The 20,000-nt window shown below is 47.0% G+C and overlaps 1 protein-coding gene across 1 annotated transcript in view; it reads right to left on the bottom strand.

Annotated features, from left to right (window-relative positions):
• LOC118383057 (XK-related protein 7-like) overlaps positions 1-20,000 on the bottom strand; it is a gene marked incomplete at its 5' end in the record, with an annotated part of 28,934 nt that overhangs the window by 1,776 nt on the left and 7,158 nt on the right. Inside the window, one exon of the mRNA XM_052501454.1 lies at positions 16,570-16,757. Within this exon, the coding sequence (XP_052357414.1) occupies positions 16,570-16,757 (188 nt within the window). The remainder of the gene's footprint in view (positions 1-16,569; positions 16,758-20,000) is intronic.

Here is a 20,000-nt window from a genome sequence, read left to right as displayed (position 1 = left end):
CTGAAACTCTGAAGTAATATGGCTACAGGTTCATCTGCCTCACCTAAAGCCCATTCTGGTGGGAAGCGGCTATAGACCACCAAGTGTTAACAGTCAGTATCTGGATAACGTGTGAAATGCTTGATAAAGTATGAGATATTAATAGAGAGGTATATTTTCTGGGTGATTTTAAATAACGACTTGCTTTCATCAAGCTGCCCACTCAAGAGAAAGCTTCAAACTGTAACCAGTGCCTGCAACCTGGTTCAGGTTATCAGTCAACCTACCAGAGTAGCAACAAACAGCAGAGGAATGAAATCATCAACATGGATTGATCACATCTTTACTAATGCTGCAGAAATGTGCTTGAAAGATCCATAGAATGGAACGGAACGACTTGATTAGTGTCAACAACACAGCCACTGCCAGCTAGCCTACAAAGTCAACAACGCAGCCACTGCCAGCTAGCCTACTTCAGCAGTACTGTATCATTTTAATCATTTTAGTCAATAAGATTCTTGCTACGTAAGCTTAACTTTCTGAACATTCGAGACGTGTAGTCCACTTGTCATTCCAATCTCCTTGCATTAGCGTAGCCTCTTCTGTAGCCTGTCAACTATGTGTCTGTCTATCCCTGTTCTCTCCTCTCTGCACAGACCATACAAACGCTCCACACCGCGTGGCCGCGGCCACCCTAATCTGGTGGTCCCAGCGCGCACGACCCACGTGGAGTTCCAGGTCTCCGGTAGCCGCTGGAACTGCCGATCTGCGGCCAACAAGGCAGAGTTCATCTCAGCCTATGCCTCCCTCCAGTCCCTCGACTTCTTGGCACTGACGGAAACATGGATCACCACAGATAACACTGCTACTCCTACTGCTCTCTCTTCGTCCGCCCACGTGTTCTCGCACACCCCGAGAGCTTCTGGTCAGCGGGGTGGTGGCACCGGGATCCTCATCTCTCCCAAGTGGTCATTCTCTCTTTCTCCCCTTACCCATCTGTCTATCGCCTCCTTTGAATTCCATGCTGTCACAGTTACCAGCCCTTTCAAGCTTAACATCCTTATCATTTATCGCCCTCCAGGTCCCCTCGGAGAGTTCATCAATGAGCTTGATGCCTTGATAAGCTCCTTTCCTGAGGACGGCTCACCTCTCACAGTTCTGGGCGACTTTAACCTCCCCACGTCTACCTTTGACTCATTCCTCTCTGCCTCCTTCTTTCCACTCCTCTCCTCTTTTGACCTCACCCTCTCACCTTCCCCCTACTCACAAGGCAGGCAATACGCTCTACCTCATCTTTACTAGATGCTGTTCTTCCACTAACCTCATTGCAACTCCCCTCCAAGTCTCCGACCACTACCTTGTATCCTTTTCCCTCTCGCTCTCATCCAACACTTCCCACACTGCCCCTACTCGGATGGTATCGCGCCGTCCCAACCTTCGCTCTCTCTCCCCCGCTACTCTCTCCTCTTCCATCCTATCATCTCTTCCCTCTGCTCAAACCTTCTCCAACCTATCTCCTGATTCTGCCTCCTCAACCCTCCTCTCCTCCCTTTCTGCATCCTTTGAGTCTCTATGTCCGCTATCCTCCAGGCCGGCTCGGTTCTCCCCTCCCGCTCCGTGGCTCGACGACTCATTGCGAGCTCACAGAACAGGGCTCCGTGCAGCCGAGCGGAAATGGAGGAAAACTCGCCTCCCTGCGGACCTGGCATCCTTTCACTCCCTCCTCTCTACATTTTCCTCCTCTGTCTCTGCTGCTAAAGCCACTTTCTACCACTCTAAATTCCAAGCATCTGCCTCTAACCCTAGGAAGCTCTTTGCCACCTTCTCCTCCCTCCTGAATCCCCCCTCCTCCCTCTCTGCAGATGACTTCGTCAACCATTTTGAAAAGAAGGTCGACGACATCCGATCCTCGTTTGCTAAGTCAAACGACACCGCTGGTTCTGCTCACACTGCCCTACCCTGTGCTCTGACCTCTTTCTCCCCTCTCTCTCCAGATGAAATCTCGCGTCTTGTGACGGCCGGCCGCCCAACAACCTGCCCGCTTGACCCTATCCCCTCCTCTCTTCTCCAGACCATTTCCGGAGACCTTCTCCCTTACCTCACCTCGCTCATCAACTCATCCCTGACCGCTGGCTACGTCCCTTCCGTCTTCAAGAGAGCGAGAGTTGCACCCCTTCTGAAAAAACCTACACTCAATCCCTCCGATGTCAATAACTACAGACCAGTATTCCTTCTTTCTTTTCTCTCCAAAACTCTTGAACGTGCCATCCTTGGCCAGCTCTCCCGCTATCTCTCTCAGAATGACCTTCTTGATCCAAATCAGTCAGGTTTCAAGACTAGTCATTCAACTGAGACTGCTCTTCTCTGTATCATGGAGGCGCTCCGCACTGCTAAAGCTAACTCTCTCTCCTCTGCTCTCATCCTTCTAGACCTATCGGCTGCCTTCGGTACTGTGAACCATCAGATCCTCCTCTCCACCCTCTCCGAGTTGGGCATCTCCGGCGCGGCCCACGCTTGGATTGCGTCCTACCTGACAGGTCGCTCCTACCAGGTGGCGTGGCGAGAATCTGTCTCCTCACCACGCGCTCTCACCACTGGTGTCCCCAGGCTCTGTTCTAGGCCCTCTCCTATTCTCGCTATACATCAAGTCACTTGGCTCTGTCATAACCTCACATGGTCTCTCCTATCATTGCTATGCAGACGACACACAATTAATCTTCTCCTTTCCCTCTTCTGATGACCAGGTGGCGAATCACATCTCTGCATGTCTGGCAGACATATCAGTGTGGATGACGGATCACCACCTCAAGCTGAACCTCGGCAAGACGGAGCTGCTCTTCCTCCCGGGGAAGGACTGCCCGTTCCATGATCTCGCCATCACGGTTGACAACTCCATTGTGTCCTCCTCCCAGAGCGCTAAGAACCTTGGCGTGATCCTGGACAACACCCTGTCGTTCTCAACTAACATCAAGGCGGTGGCCCGTTCCTGTAGGTTCATGCTCTACAACATCCGCAGAGTACGACCCTGCCTCACACAGGAAGCGGCGCAGGTCCTAATCCAGGCACTTGTCATCTCCCGTCTGGATTACTGCAACTCGCTGTTGGCTGGGCTCCCTGCCTGTGCCATTAAGCCCCTACAACTCATCCAGAACGCCGCAGCCCGTCTGGTGTTCACCTTCCCAAGTTCTCTCACGTCACCCCGCTCCTCCGCTCTCTCCACTGGCTTCCAGTTGAAGCTCGCATCCGCTACAAGACCATGGTGCTTGCCTACGGAGCTGTGAGGGGAACGGCACCTCAGTACCTCCAGGCTCTGATCAGGCCCTACACCCAAACAAGGGCACTGCGTTCATCCACCTCTGGCCTGCTCGCCTCCCTACCACTGAGGAAGTACAGTTCCCGCTCAGCCCAGTCAAAACTGTTCGCTGCTCTGGCCCCCAATGGTGGAACAAACTCCCTCACAACGCCAGGACAGCGGAGTCAATCACCACCTTCCGGAGACACCTGAAACCCCACCTCTTTAAGGAATACCTAGGATAGGATAAAGTAATCCTTCTCACCCCCCCCCCTTAAAAGATTTAGATGCACTATTGTAAAGTGGCTGTTCCACTGGATGTCATAAGGTGAATGCACCAATTTGTAAGTCGCTCTGGATAAGAGCGTCTGCTAAATGACTTAAATGTAATGTAAATGTAGTGATCACAATATAGTAGCCATATCTAGGAAAACCAACGTTCCAAAGGCTGGGCCTAATATAGTGTATAAGAGGTCAGGCTGGGCCTAATATAGTGTATAAGAGGTCAGGCTGGGCCTAATATAGTTGTGACGTAGAAGTCCGTCACTGGCCGCGGGCAGCATTTGGTTCTTTAACGCACACACATATTCATCACTCCTCCCTGCTCCATTATAAGATAAGTTAACAATGTGGGTCGACACACAAATTAACTTCTGTTTTGGTGCATGCATTTCACACTTGTCAATGTTCATATTTGAGAGATACAATAATTCTTATACTTATCAATGTTGTGGATGAGCGCATTGTTTGTTTGTTCTGTTCCTCTCTCTCCATCGCTGTAGCTTCCGGGTATGCTGGAAAAGGACCCGAGCTAAGGGAATTGGGTTGGCTTTATAGTGCCTGTCCCAAATGGCTCATTAATGCATATGGGCATATTGAAAGATATTGTCAGTAGTGATGTAATGTTGTAAATGTTATGTTGTGATATTGTTTAAAACCGTGTTGCAATGTATATCCTTTAGTATGTTTAGTTCATGGAAAATGTAGGTTTGTATTGTTAATTGATTAATTAACCAGGGTTAATTGTTCTGAGGGGAGGGCTAGCCCTACAAAAGGAGCCTCTCTTTCAGTCATGGTGGAGGTTATTTTGGATTGAGCTGTGGATGGGGCAGCATTGTTTTTAAGCTGTCCCATAAGGTAGACGTTGATGGCAGTACTGTTGTTTTTTGTTCCGGAATTCACTTGTAAATAAACACCTTTGCACAGAAGAACTTTTGCGGTTCCGCCATCTTTTTATTTCGATAGAGGTTAGGTTATCCAGTTTAGCCTTCTGGCCTACTCTACGTGACATATGGTGGCAGTGGTGGGATGACGTACCGCAAATCAGTGAATTCCAACAAGAGAGGTAAAGGAATGCGTACAGGATTGCGCTCTCAGCAACAGCATCAACTGTCAGAAAAGGTACCTGAAGTTGAACCGGGGTGGACTACCATGGAATCGTCTGGTGAAGAAGAGGTCAAGTATGAGAAACTAGGAGCACGACCGCGGGGCCAAAGACAACCAGAACTGGGTGAGCTGCTGACTGAAGGAGCAGTTGGGGGACCAGAACCACACCCAACCATGGTAACCCTTTTTCAGCAACTTTTCACCTGCCTTGAGAGGAGGGACGAAGCAGGAGTTACGTGGCCTACGCCAATCTATCCTCACAGCTCCCCACCAGGCGGAACTCATCAGTGAGAGCCCAAGATTGGGTCTTCCAACACCAGGACGACAAAGGCTCGATGCAGCAGGGACTTCAACTCCACAGCAGGCACCCCAAGCAGTAATGAGGCCAGCACCAGGAGACCAGTCCAGCAGTGTTAACGTCCATCTTCCAGCATTCCTGAGGAAGGAGCCAAAGATGCCCTCATACCAGCAGGGGGAGGACATTGAAAACTACCTGCTGAGGTTTGAGCGCATGGCTAAGACGTGGCAGTGGCCTGAGGTAGAGTGGGCCTGCAGGCTTGTACCATTGCTCACGGGCAAGGCCTTAGAGGCTTACACAGCAATGGATGAGGGGCTGTCCAATGTCTACAAGGGCTTGAAGGAAGCGCTGCTGGTGAAGTTTGACATCTCACCGGAAACCTACCGTCAACGCTTCAGAGCTGCATCAACGCCATCGGGTGAGTCGCCGACAGAGACGTACCACCGCCTCAAGGGTCTCTACCGACGATGGGTTCGACCGGGGAGAAGACACAGGACGAAATCGGGAGGTCATCATCCTCGAGCAACTTCTACAAGTTCTACCACACGACATTCGAACCTGGGTCCGAGAGCACGAGCCCAGGACGGGCTTATGGCGGCCAAGCTTGCACTGCAGTATCTTAATGCACGTAAAGGGGGCCCACCACAACCTGCAGCACCCGCTCCAAGGAGTCTCAGAGACACAAGGGACATCAGAAACGCCAGAGATGGTGGAGGTAACTCTGGGGGTTATGTGTCTGGGAGGGAGGTAAGGGATCATGCAGTTCGCTCTGATGGGAGGGGTCTGACCTGTTTTTACTGCCGGCAGCAGGGGCACAAATCTTCAATGTGTCCGCTACGTAAAGCCAAGCTCTCAGGTTACTGTTATGTACCCAGAGAGGGGGAAGGTGTTCAGAATAGACAGACTCGGGAAGGGTCATGCTTGGTACCTGTAAAAGTGAATGGTAAAAGTCTTACTGCAATGATTGACACCGGCAGTTCCCTGTCATTGATCAGAAAAGGTAATGTACCTGTTAATGACATTGATTATGGTCATCAGACACTGATCCAATGTGTCCATGGTGACCAGTCACAGCAGCCCACAGCTGAGCTCACAGTTGAGATTCAGGGTCAGAAATACCTCCTCAAAGTTGGGGTAATGGAGAAGCTACCTTTTGAGATGATTTTGGGGAGGGATGTGCCTGTACTCTCTGATCTGTTGGGAAGTGTGGGGGGTCAGCTATATGAGCAGTCAGTTTGCCAGTCTGATGTTCAGATGGCATGTTCAGTTGTCACTCGTGCCCAGGCTAAAGCTGGTTTACAACCTCTGCCTGACTTGTGTGATAGTCTGTGCGAGGGGGGAACCAAAGGGCCCAGAAAGTCAAGCCGCCAGCGGCGTCTTGAGAAGTATGTGGGAACCCCTGTACCTGTTGCTGATGTGTCTGGGTTAGAGGTGCAATGGGATGTTCCACAAAATTTTGCTACACTGCAGAAGTCTGACGCAACCTTGAAATGTTTGTTTGACAAGGCCTTAGCTGGGGACAGTCAATCTTCACGTGGGGGGATTTACACAGTAGACAACCACATACTCTACCTTGGGTCAGAGGCAGATAGCAGGAAGTTGGTGGTGCCATCTACCTGTAGACCACTTGTTCTCAACCTTGCACATACAGTTCCATGGGCAGGCCATCTAGGGCAACATAAGACCTATCTTAGGCTAGGCTCCCGTTTCTTTTGGCCCTCCATGTATACTGATGTACAAAAATACTGCAAATCATGCCCCACGTGCCAGAAAACCAGTGCTGTCCGTAGGTCTGAACGGGCTCCTCTATGTTCACTGCCTGGTATCTCTACCCCATTCAAGAGAATTGCAATGGACATTGTTGGACCCTTGGAGAAGAGTAGTGCAGGTTACAAGTATATATTGGTGATCTGTGACTATGCCACCCGGTTCCCAGAAGCCTTCCCACTCCGTTCCATAACCACTCCAAAAATAATCAGTGCTCTTGTTCAGCTCTTCTCTCGTGTAGGAATCCCAGATGAAATCCTGACGGACCAAGGGACAAACTTCACCTCGCGACTGATGGTTCAACTCCACCGACAGCTGGGCATTAAAGGCTTGAGGACTACTCCCTACCATCCCCAAACGGATGGGCTCGTAGAGATTCAATCAAACGCTCAAGAACATGCTGAGGAAGTTTGTGGCTGACACTGGTAAAGACTGGGATAAGTGGTTACCCTTTCTGCTTTTTGCTTACAGGGAGGTGCCTCAGGCATCGACAGGTTTCTCGCCATTCGAACTCCTCTATGGATGGCCAGTGCAAGGACCACTGGACCTGCTGAAGAAGTGCTGGGAAGGTTCCCCAGTAGCTACCTCAGGACAGGGGATTGTCCAGTATGTCCTCCAGATGCGAGACAGGTTGGAACGGTACCGAAAGGAAGCGAGAGCAAACCTTCAGCAAGCCCAGAAGGCCCAGAAGAGAGGCTATGACCAGCACGCTCGCCACAGAGAGTTTGAGCCAGGACAGAAAGTCCTGCTCCTCCTTCCCTCGTCTACCAGCAAGCTCCTTGCGCAATGGCAAGGACCGTACCTAATCGGGAGGAAGATGGGCCCAGTGACCTACGAGGTGCTGCACCCGGACAAGGGTAAGAAGAAGCAAACCTACCATGTGAACCTTCTCAAGGCCTGGGAGGAGAAAGAGGAACTCTCCAAAGGAAAGTCCTTTCTGGTCTGCAGAGTAGAAGAGGATGAGTCGGATGGGGTCACAGAGGCATGGAAAGAACGAGCAGAAGTCATACTGGCTCACCTGGAAGAAGACAAGCAAGATGAGCTGAAGCAGCTGTTTGGCAAGTATCCGGCCCTCTTCAGTCAGAGACCAGGAAGAACCAAAGTCCTAGAACACGTCATTCGTTTGAAACCTGGCCAGAACCCTGTCCGCCAGCATCCTTACCGTGTGCCTGAGAGGCTGGTGGTAGCCCTCAAGGAAGAGGTCCACACCATGATAGAGATGGATGTTGTCGAGCCATCTTCAAGTGAATGCAGCAGCCCTATTGTCATTGTCTCAAAGAAGGATGGCTCTTTGCGCATCTGCATGGACTTCCGTAAGGTGAATGCCATCTCCCAGTTTGATGCCTATCCCATGCCCCGCATTGACGACTTACTGGAGAGAATAGGTAGAGCTCATTACATCACCACATTGGATCTCTGCAAAGGGTACTGGCAGGTGCCCCTGGATGAACAATCCAAGGCCTACACGGCATTCCGGACGCCAATGGGCCTGTTCCAGTTCAAGGTCATGCCGTTTGGCCTTCATGGGGCCCCTGCGACTTTCCAGAGGCTGATGGACAAGGTCCTCCAGGACTGTGACGATTACTGTGCTGCTTACTTGGACGACGTGGTGATCTACAGCCACTCCTGGGAGGAGCACATACAGCATCTTAGCAGAGTCCTGGGGAAGATCCATGAAGCAGGCCTCACGCTTAACCTCCTGAAGTGTGAGTGGGCGACAAAGTACCTGGGTTACCAGCTGGGTAAGGGTGAAGTTCGGCCTCAGGTGGAGAAAGTGGAGTCCATCAGGAATAGCCCTCAACCCAGAACCAAGAAACAGGTGAAGTCCTTCCTAGGTCTGGCAGGGTGGTACCGGAGATTCATTCCACAGTTTTCGACCATCGCTGTCCTCTGACCAACCTCACTTCGAAGGGGCCAGCAACCCTGTGAAGTGGACTGAGGAGTGTGAGGAAGCCTTCATGACACTGAAAAAACGACTGTGCTCATTCCCTGTTCTCCAGACCCCTGATTTTCAGAAGAGATTTCTCGTGCAGGTGGACGCTTCGGCTGTAGGAATTGGAGCTGTACTGGCCCAAGGGGAGCCAAGAGAAGAGCTTCCTGTGCTGTACCTGAGTCGGAAGCTGTTGCCCAGGGAAACCAGGTATTCTACAATCGAAAAGGAGTGCCTGGCTATAAAGTGGGCCCTAGATAGCCTCCGTTACTACCTTCTTGGGAGGGAATTTGACCTGCACACGGACCACAGAGCACTGACCTGGATCCAGACCATGAAGGACCGGAATTCTCGTGTGACCAGGTGGTATCTGGAGCTCCAGCCCTTCAGGTTCTGTGTCCGTCACAAAGCAGGAAAAGAGAACGTTACTGCGGACTACCTATCAAGGCTCCCGTACATGGTCGCTCCAGGAGAGGAGGAAGGTAATGTGACGTAGAAGTCCGTCACTGGCCGCGGGCAGCATTTGGTTCTTTAACGCACACACATATTCATCACTCCTCCCTGCTCCATTATAAGATAAGTTAACAATGTGGGTCGACACACAAATTAACTTCTGTCTTGGTGCATGCATTTCACACTTGTCAATGTTCATATTTGAGAGATACAATAATTCTTATACTTATCAATGTTGTGGATGAGTGCATTGTTTGTTTGTTCTGTTCCTCTCTCTCCATCGCTGTAGCTTCCGGGTATGCTGGAAAAGGACCCGAGCTAAGGGAATTGGGTTGGCTTTATAGTGCCTGTCCCAAATGGTTCATTAATGCATATGGGCATATTGAAAGATATTGTCAGTAGTGATGTAATGTTGTAAATGTTATGTTGTGATATTGTTTAAAACCGTGTTGCAATGTATATCCTTTAGTATGTTTAGTTCATGGAAAATGTAGGTTTGTATTGTTAATTGATTAATTAACCAGGGTTAATTGTTCTGAGGGGAGGGGCTAGCCCTACAAAAGGAGCCTCTCTTTCAGTCATGGTGGAGGTTATTTTGGATTGAGCTGTGGATGGGGCAGCATTGTTTTTAAGCTGTCCCATAAGGTAGACGTTGATGGCAGTACTGTTGTTTTTTGTTCCGGAATTCACTTGTAAATAAACACCTTGAGGCACAGAAGAACTTTTGCGGTTCCGCCATCTTTTTATTTTGATAGAGGTTAGGTTATCCAGTTTAGCCTTCTGGCCTACTCTACGTGACAATAGTGTATAAGAGGTCAGGCTGGGCCTAATATAGTGTATAAGAGGTCAGGCTGTGCCTAATATAGTGTATAAGAGGTCAGGCTGTGCCTAATATAGTGTATAAGAGGTCAGGCTGTGCCTAATATAGTGTATAAGAGGTCAGGCTGGGCCTAATATAGTGTATAAGAGGTCAGGCTGGGCCTAATATAGTGTATAAGAGGTCAGGCTGGGCATAATATAGTGTATAAGAGGACAGGCTGTGCCTAATATAGTGTATAAGAGGTCAGGCGGGGCCTAATATAGTGTATAAGAGGTCAGGCTGGGCCTAATATAGTGTATAAGAGGTCAGGCTGGGCCTAATATAGTGTATAAGAGGTCAGGCTGGGCCTAATATAGTGTATAAGAGGTCAGGCTGGGCCTAATATAGTGTATAAGAGGTCAGGCTGGGCCTAATATAGTGTATAAGAGGTCAGGCTGGGCCTAATATAGTGTATAAGAGGTCAGGCTGGGTCTAATCTAGTGTATAAGAGGTCATACAATACGTTTTGTTGTGATTCCTATGTTGTTGATATAATAATATTTGTTGGTCTGTGGTGTATAATGAGGAGCAACCAGACGCTGCTGGTCTGTGGTGTGTAATGAGGAGCAACCAGACGCTGCTGGTCTGTGGTGTGTAATGAGGAGCAACCAGACGCTGCTGGTCTGTGGTGTGTAATGAGGAGCAACCAGACGCTGCTGGTCTGTGGTGTGTAATGAGGAGCAACCAGACGCTGCTGGTCTGTGGTGTGTAATGAGGAGCAACCAGACGCTGCTGGTCTGTGGTGTGTAATGAGGAGCAACCAGACGCTGCAAATTGAAATATGAAATTGTTAATTCCAGTTACTAATAACAATGCATCCATTAAGAAAATGACTGTAAAAACTGTTGAATCCCCGTGGATTGATGAGGAATTAAAACATTGTATGGTTGAGCAGGATGAGGCCAAAGGGTTGGCAAATAGATCTGGCAGCACAAAAAATTGGCAAAAGTACGGCATATTGAGAAATCACGTGACTAAACTGAATAAAAAATTTGAATAAACTATAAAATAAAATAAAGATAAATGACATAAACAATGAGAGTAAAAAGCATTGGAGCTTTTTTGGGAAAAAAAGGCAGACTGGATGCCATCATTCGTTTGAATCAGATCATTTATCACAAAGCACACTGATATTGGCCAACTACTCTAATGATTTATTTCATTGGCAAGATTAGCAAACTTAGGCATGACATGCCAGCACCAAACACTGACACTACACATCCAAGTATATCTGACCAAATTATGAAAGAAAAAGCGTTGTAATTTTGAATTCAGTAAAGTGAGTGTGGAATAGGTGAAAAAAAGTATTATTGTCTATTAACAATGGCAAGCCACCGGGGTCAATCTGGATGGAAAATTACTGAGGAGAGGATGAGGAGTGGATGATATTGCCACTCCTATTTACCATATCTTCAATTTACTAGAAAGTGTTTTGCCCTCAGGCCTGGAGGGAAGCTAAAGTCACTCCACTACCTAAGAATAGTAAAGCCCCCTTTATTTGGCTCAAATAGCCGACCAATCAGCCTGTTACCAGCCCTTAGTAAACTTTTTTTTTTAAATGGTGTTTGACCAGATACAATGCTATTTTACAGTAAACAAATTGACAATAGACTTTCAGCATGCTTATACAGAAGGACATTCAACAAGCACAGCACTTACACAAATGACTGATGATTGACTGAGAGAAATTGATGATAAAAAAGATTGAGGGGGCTGTTTTGTTAGACTTCAGTGCAGCTTTTGACATTATTGATCATAGTCTGTTGCTGGAAAAAACGTATATGTTCTGGCTTTACACCCCCTGCTATAATGTGGATAAAGAGTTACCTGTCTTACAGAACACGGAGGGTGTTCTTTAATGGAAGCCCCTCCAACATAATCCAGGTAGAATCAGGAATTCCCCAGGGCAGCTGTCTAGGACCCTTACTTTTTTCAATCTTTACTAACATGCCACTGAGTAAAGCCAGTGTGTCTATGTATGCGGATGACTCAACACTATACACGTCAGCTACTACAGTGACTGAAATGACTGCAACACTCAACAAAGAGCTGCAGTTAGTTTCAAAAACTAAAAGCATTGTATTTGGGACAAATCATTCACTAAACCCTCAACTAAAGCTTGTAATGAATATTGTAGAAATTGAGCAAATTGAGGAGATTAAACTGCTTGGAGTAACCCTGGATTGTAAACTGTCATGGTCAAAATATATTGATACAATAGTAGCTAGGATGGGGAGAAGTCTGTCCATAATAAAGTGGTACTCTACCTTCTTAACAACACTATCAACAAGGCAGGTCCTACAGGCCCTAGTTTCTACCTTCTTAACAACACTATCAACAAGGCAGGTCCTACAGGCCCTAGTTTCTACCTTCCTAATAACACTATCAACAAGGCAGGTCCTACAGGCCCTAGTTTCTACCTTCCTAATAACACTATCAACAAGGCAGGTCCTACAGGCCCTGGTTTTATCACACCTGGACTACTGTTCAGTCATGTCATCAGGTGCCACAAAGAGGGAAAATTGCAATTGTCTCAGAACAGGGCAGCACAGCTGGCTCTTGGATGTACACAGAGAGATAACATGAATATTATGCATGTCAAACTCTCCTGGTTCAAAGTGACGGAGAGATTGACTTCATCACTCCTTGTATTTGTGAGATGTATTGACCTGTTGAATGCACCACAGGCACACAGCTCAGCCCGTAAAATAAAATCCCACAAGACATGCCACCAGAGTGAGCTGTGTAGTAGAGCAACAGTGGGTTAGGCTTTTCCTAATGAGTTTTTTCTCTGTTACTCCCAGTATCTTCATCATGACTAAACCTAACCATTTCTCTGTCTTTCTCTCTTTCTCTCTGTTTCTTTCTCTATTTCTCTTTTCTCTCTGTCTCTGTCTCTCTTTTCTCTCTGTCTCTGTCTCTCTTTGTCTCTGTCTCTATATTTCTCTTTTCTCTCTGTCTCTGTCTCTGTCTCTCTTTTCTCTCTGTCTCTCTTTGTCTCTGTCTCTCATTTTTTTTATTTATAAAAAGCCACCAGAGGTCTCTTCAAAATCCCCAAGTCCAGAACAGACTATTGGAGGCGCACAGTACTACATAGAGTCATGACTACATGGAACTCTATTCCACAGTACTACATAGAGTCATGACTACATGGAACTCTATTCCACAGTACTACATAGAGTCATGACTACATGGAACTCTATTCCACAGTACTACATAGAGTCATGACTACATGGAACTCTATTCCACAGTACTACATAGAGCCATGACTACATGGAACTCTATTCCACAGTACTACATAGAGTCATGACTACATGGAACTCTATTCCACAGTACTACATAGAGCCATGACTACATGGAACTCTATTCCACAGTACTACATAGAGTCATGACTACATGGAACTCTATTCCACAGTACTACATAGAGCCACTCTATTCCAAAGTACTACATAGAGCCATGACTACATGGAACTCTATTCCACAGTACTACATAGAGACATGACTACATGGAACTCTATTCCACAGTACTACATAGAGACATGACTACATGGAACTCTATTCCACAGTACTACATAGAGACATGACTACATGGAACTCTATTCCACAGTACTACATAGAGTCATGACTACATGGAACTCTATTCCACAGTACTACATAGAGTCATGACTACATTGAACTCTATTCCACAGTACTACATAGAGCCACTCTATTCCAAAGTACTACATAGAGCCATGACTACATGGAGCTCTATTCCACAGTACTACATAGAGCCATGACTACATGGAACTCTATTCCACAGTACTACATAGAGCCATGCCTACATGGAACTCTATTCCACAGTACTATGTAGAGCCATGACTACATGGAGCTCTATTCCACAGTACTACGTAGAGCCATGACTACATGGAACTCTATTCCACAGTACTACGTAGAGCCATGACTACATGGAACTCTATTCCACAGTACTACATAGAGCCACTCTATTCCAAAGTACTACATAGAGCCATGACTACATGGAACTCTATTCCACAGTACTACATAGAGACATGACTACATGGACCTCTATTCCACAGTACTACATAGAGACATGACTACATGGAACTCTATTCCACAGTACTACATAGAGACATGACTACATGGAACTCTATTCCACAGTACTACATAGAGCCATGACGACATGGAACTCTATTCCACAGTACTACATAGAGCCACTCTATTCCAAAGTACTACATAGAGCCATGACTACATGGAGCTCTATTCCACAGTACTACATAGAGCCACTCTATTCCAAAGTACTACATAGAGCCATGACTACATGGAACTCTATTCCACAGTACTACATAGAGTCATGACTACATGGAACTCTATTCCACAGTACTACATAGAGCCATGACTACATGGAACTCTATTCCACAGTCCTACATATAGCCATGACTACATGGAACTCTATTCCACAGTACTACATAGAGCCATGACTATATGGAACTCTATTCCACAGTACTATATAGAGCCATGACTACATGGAACTCTATTCCACAGTACTACATAGAGCCATGACTACATAGAACTCTATTCCACAGAACTACATAGAGACATGACTACATGGAACTCTATTCCACAGTACTACATAGAGCCATGACTACATGGAACTCTATTCCACAGTACTACATAGACCCATGACGACATGGAACTCTATTCCACAGTACTACATAGAGCCATGACTACATGGAACTCTATTCCACAGTACTACATAGAGCCATGACTACATGGAACTCTATTCCACAGTACTACATAGAGCCATGACTACATGGAACTCTATTCCACAGTACTATGTAGAGCCATGACTACATGAAACTCTATTCCACAGTACTACATAGAGTCATGACTACATGGAACTCTATTCCACAGTACTACATAGAGCCACTCTATTCCAAAGTACTACATAGAGCCATGACTACATGGAGCTCTATTCCACAGTACTACATAGAGCCATGACTACATGGAACTCTATTCCACAGTACTACATAGAGCCATGACTACATGGAACTCTATTCCACAGTACTACATAGAGCCATGACTACATGGAACTCTATTCCACAGTACTACATAGAGCCATGACTACATGGAACTCTATTCCACAGTACTATGTAGAGCCATGACTACATGGAACTCTATTCCACAGTACCACATAGAGTCATGACTACATGGAACTCTATTCCACAGCACTACATAGAGCCACTCTATTCCAAAGTACTACATAGAGCCATGACTACATGGAGCTCTATTCCACAGTACTACATAGAGCCATGACTACATGGAACTCTATTCCACAGTACTACATAGAGCCATGACTACATGGAACTCTATTCCAAAGTACTACATAGAGCCATGACTACATGGAACTCTATTCCACAGTACTACATAGAGCCATGACTACATGGAACTCTATTCCACAGTACTACATAGAGCCATGACTACATGGAACTCTATTCCACAGTACTACATAGAGCCATGACTACATGGAACTCTATTCCACAGTACTACATAGACCCATGACGACATGGAACTCTATTCCACAGTACTACATAGAGCCATGACTACATGGAACTCTATTCCACAGTACTACATAGAGCCATGACTACATGGAACTCTATTCCACAGTACTACATAGAGCCATGACTACATGGAACTCTATTCCACAGTACTATGTAGAGCCATGACTACATGAAACTCTATTCCACAGTACTACATAGAGTCATGACTACATGGAACTCTATTCCACAGTACTACATAGAGCCACTCTATTCCAAAGTACTACATAGAGCCATGACTACATGGAGCTCTATTCCACAGTACTACATAGAGCCATGACTACATGGAACTCTATTCCACAGTACTACATAGAGCCATGACTACATGGAACTCTATTCCACAGTACTACATAGAGCCATGACTACATGGAACTCTATTCCACAGTACTACATAGAGCCATGACTACATGGAACTCTATTCCACAGTACTATGTAGAGCCATGACTACATGGAACTCTATTCCACAGTACTACATAGAGTCATGACTACATGGAACTCTATTCCACAGCACTACATAGAGCCACTCTATTCCAAAGTACTACATAGAGCCATGACTACATGGAGCTCTATTCCACAGTACTACATAGAGCCATGACTACATGGAACTCTATTCCACAGTACTACATAGAGCCATGACTACATGGAACTCTATTCCAAAGTACTACATAGAGCCATGACTACATGGAACTCTATTCCACAGTACTACATAGAGCCATGACTACATGGAACTCTATTCCACAGTACTACATAGAGCCATGACTACATGGAACTCTATTCCACAGTACTACATAGAGCCATGACTACATGGAACTCTATTCCACAGTACTACATAGAGCCATGACTACATGGAACGTTTTTTTTTTTCTCCCAGCCTGACCTTCAGGTTTAAACTCATGATTATCTATCTTCATTTTAGTTTTATTGTATATTTTCTGCACCTAAAAGCCCTTGATTGGGTGTACAATGTGAGCCTTCCTCACTGTGTGTGTGTGATGTTTGTGTGCCCATCTTTACCTGGAACACTGAGGCGAACAGGGCGAAGGCGATGGTCCTGGCCCCGATGGTGAAGAGGTGCCACAGCATCTGGACAATCACAGCCTTGTAGGACATCGGGAGCTTGTCATCTCTGGAGTCCCTCAGAGTCTTCTGGTAGGACGCTATCATCCAGGCCAGAGAGACCAAGGAGGCTGAAGCAGAGAGACCTGGGGACAACGAGGGATGACAGGACAGGAAAGGAGGATGAATATGCACCTAAATTCTTGACAGGATAAAGATGAGAAAAAATATAAGAAATAATTAAAAGAATGTGTGTTTAAAAAAACTTTATTTAACGAGGCAAGTCAGTTAAGAACAAACTCTTATTTACAATGACGGCCTACTCCCAGGCCAAATCAAGACAACGCTGGTGTCACGCCTTGGTCTTAGTATTTTGTGTTTTCTTTAATTATTTGGTCAGGCCAGGGTGTGACATGGGTTTATGTTGTTGTATTTCGTATTGGGGTTTTTGTATTATTGGGATTGCGGCTGAGTAGGGGTGTTGTATGGCTGCCTGAGGCGGTTCTCAATCAGAGTCAGGTGATTCTGGTTGTCTCTGATTGGGAACCCTATTTAGGTAGCCTGTTTTCACTGTGTATTTCGTGGGTGATTGTTCCTGTCTCTGTGTAGTTTCACCAGATAGGCTGTAATTAGGTTTCACGTTCCGTTTGTTGTTTTCGTTTTTGTATAGTTATTTCATGTGTCACTTTCTTCATTAAAGTCATGAGTAACCACCACGCTGCATTTCGGTCCGACTCTCTTTCTACAAACGAAGAACGATGTTACAGCTGGGCCAATTGTGTGCCGCCCTATGGGACTCCCAATCACAGCCGGATGTGATACAGTCTGGATTCGAACCAGGGACTGTAGTGACGGCACCTGCACTGAGATGCAGTGTATACAAACAAAATTGGTACATTATATTGTTTTATACTATCCCAATTACCTCTCAGATAAAGAGATTTTTTGTTTTACAAGTAATAATTTTCTTCTCAAAAAGATTGTTGACGCACTTGTTTTCAACACCTTTCAATGCCTCAATACCTTGTGAGGATAATGGCACTGGGCATTTTTGTTTTATGAGTCGGAGAACACATTGGAAGAGATCTTTGACCTCCAGACAGAGATGAGATGGGATGCTTGACATCATTCATCTGCTCTCATGGGAACCGCCCTCTTCAATTCAAACCACAGGCTTTCAATGGGGTTCAAGTCCGGAGACTGAGATAACCATTGCAAAATGTTGATTTTGTGGCCTCCCCCCCAAAAAAAATATATTTGTGGAGTTTGTTGTGTGCTTGGGGTTATTATCTTATTGGAAGATACACTTGCTGCCAAGTTTCATCCAACTGGCAGAGGCAAGCAGGTTTTTGCTAAAATGTCCTGGATCTGTGGAAGCAAAATATAGCCACATAACATCAAAGATCCACCAGCATATTTGACACGAGGTAATGGGTTTATTTTCTGCTCATTTTCACGGCAAACCTACCACTGATGTGTAAAAGAGCAGTATTTTTATGTCATCCGACAAATGTAAACTCCCGGAGTTTACAAAATGGCACTTGGATTTGGAATTGGTGCATTGGTGGGTCGATGTACTGGGCCGTACGTACTGCCCTCTGTAGCGCCTTGCCAACAGTTGGTGGGTCGATGTACTGGGCCGTACGTACTGCCCTCTGTAGCGCCTTGCCAACAGTTGGTGGGTCGATGTACTGGGCCGTACGTACTGCCCTCTGTAGCGCCTTGCCAACAGTTGGTGGGTCGATGTACTGGGCCGTACGTACTGCCCTCTGTAGCGCCTTGCCAACAGTTGGTGGGTCGATGTACTGGGCCGTACGTACTGCCCTCTGTAGCGCCTTGCCAACAGTTGGTGGGTCGATGTACTGGGCCGTACGTACTTCCCTCTGTAGCGCCTTGCCAACAGTTGGTGGATCGATGTACTGGGCCGTACATACTGCCCTCTGTAGCGCCTTGCCAACAGTTGGTGGGTCGATGTACTGGGCCGTGCGTACTGCCCTCTGTAGCGCCTTGCCAACAGTTGGTGGGTCGATGTACTGGGCCGTACGTACTGCCCTCTGTAGCGCCTTGCCAACAGTTGGTGGGTCGATGTACTGGGCCGTACGTACTGCCCTCTGTAGCGCCTTGCCAACAGTTGGTGGGTCGATGTACTGGGCCGTACGTACTTCCCTCTGTAGCGCCTTGCCAACAGTTGGTGGGTCGATGTACTGGGCCGTACGTACTGCCCTCTGTAGCGCCTTGCCAACAGTTGGTGGGTCGATGTACTGGGCCGTACGTACTGCCCTCTGTAGCGCCTTGCCAACAGTTGGTGGGTCGATGTACTGGGCCGTACGTACTGCCCTCTGTAGCGCCTTGACAACAGTTGGTGGGTCGATGTACTGGGCCGTACGTACTGCCCTCTGTAGCGCCTTGCCAACAGTTGGTGGGTCGATGTACTGGGCCGTACGTACTGCCCTCTGTAGCGCCTTGCCAACAGTTGGTGGGTCGATGTACTGGGCCGTACGTACTGCCCTCTGTAGCGCCTTGCCAACAGTTGGTGGGTCGATGTACTGGGCCGTACGTACTGCCCTCTGTAGCGCCTTGACAACAGTTGGTGGGTCGATGTACTGGGCCGTACGTACTGCCCTCTGTAGCGCCTTGCCAACAGTTGGTGGGTCGATGTACTGGGCCGTACGTACTGCCCTCTGTAGCGCCTTGACAACAGTTGGTGGGTCGATGTACTGGGCCGTACGTACTTCCCTCTGTAGCGCCTTGCCAACAGTTGGTGGGTCGATGTACTGGGCCGTACGTACTGCCCTCTGTAGCGCCTTGCCAACAGTTGCGATACCAAGTGGTGATGAAGCTAGTCAAGATTTTCTCAATGGTGCAGCTGTAGAACTTTTTGAGGATCTGAGGATTTCAGCTTCCTGAGGGGGAAGAGGTGATGTCTTGCCCTCTTCACAACTATGTTGGTTTGTGTGGACCATAATAATTGTGGATAATAACAATAATTATACGTAAGTAATTAATTTGCATTTTATTGCATGACATAAGTATTTGATACATCAGAAAAGCAGAACTTAATATTTGGTACACAAACCTTTGTTTGCAATTACAGAGATCATACGTTTCCTGTAGTTCTTGACCAGGTTTGCACACACTGCAGCAGGGATTTTGTCCCACTCCTCCATACAGACCTTCTCCAGATCCTTCAGGTTTCGGGGTTGTCGCTGGCCAATACAGACTTTCAGCTCCCTCCAAAGATGTTCTATTGGGTTCAGGTCTGGAGACTGGCTAGGCCACTCCAGGACCTTGAGATGCTTCTTACGGAGCCACTCCTTAGTTGCCCTGGCTGTGTGTTTCGGGTCGTTGTCATGCTGGAAGACCCAGCCACGACCCATCTTCAATGCTCT

Source organism: Oncorhynchus keta, unplaced genomic scaffold (genome assembly GCF_023373465.1).
Source record: "Oncorhynchus keta strain PuntledgeMale-10-30-2019 unplaced genomic scaffold, Oket_V2 Un_contig_13657_pilon_pilon, whole genome shotgun sequence".
Lineage (NCBI taxonomy): Eukaryota > Metazoa > Chordata > Actinopteri > Salmoniformes > Salmonidae > Oncorhynchus > Oncorhynchus keta.
This window is presented reverse-complemented; position numbering and strand designations above follow the sequence as displayed.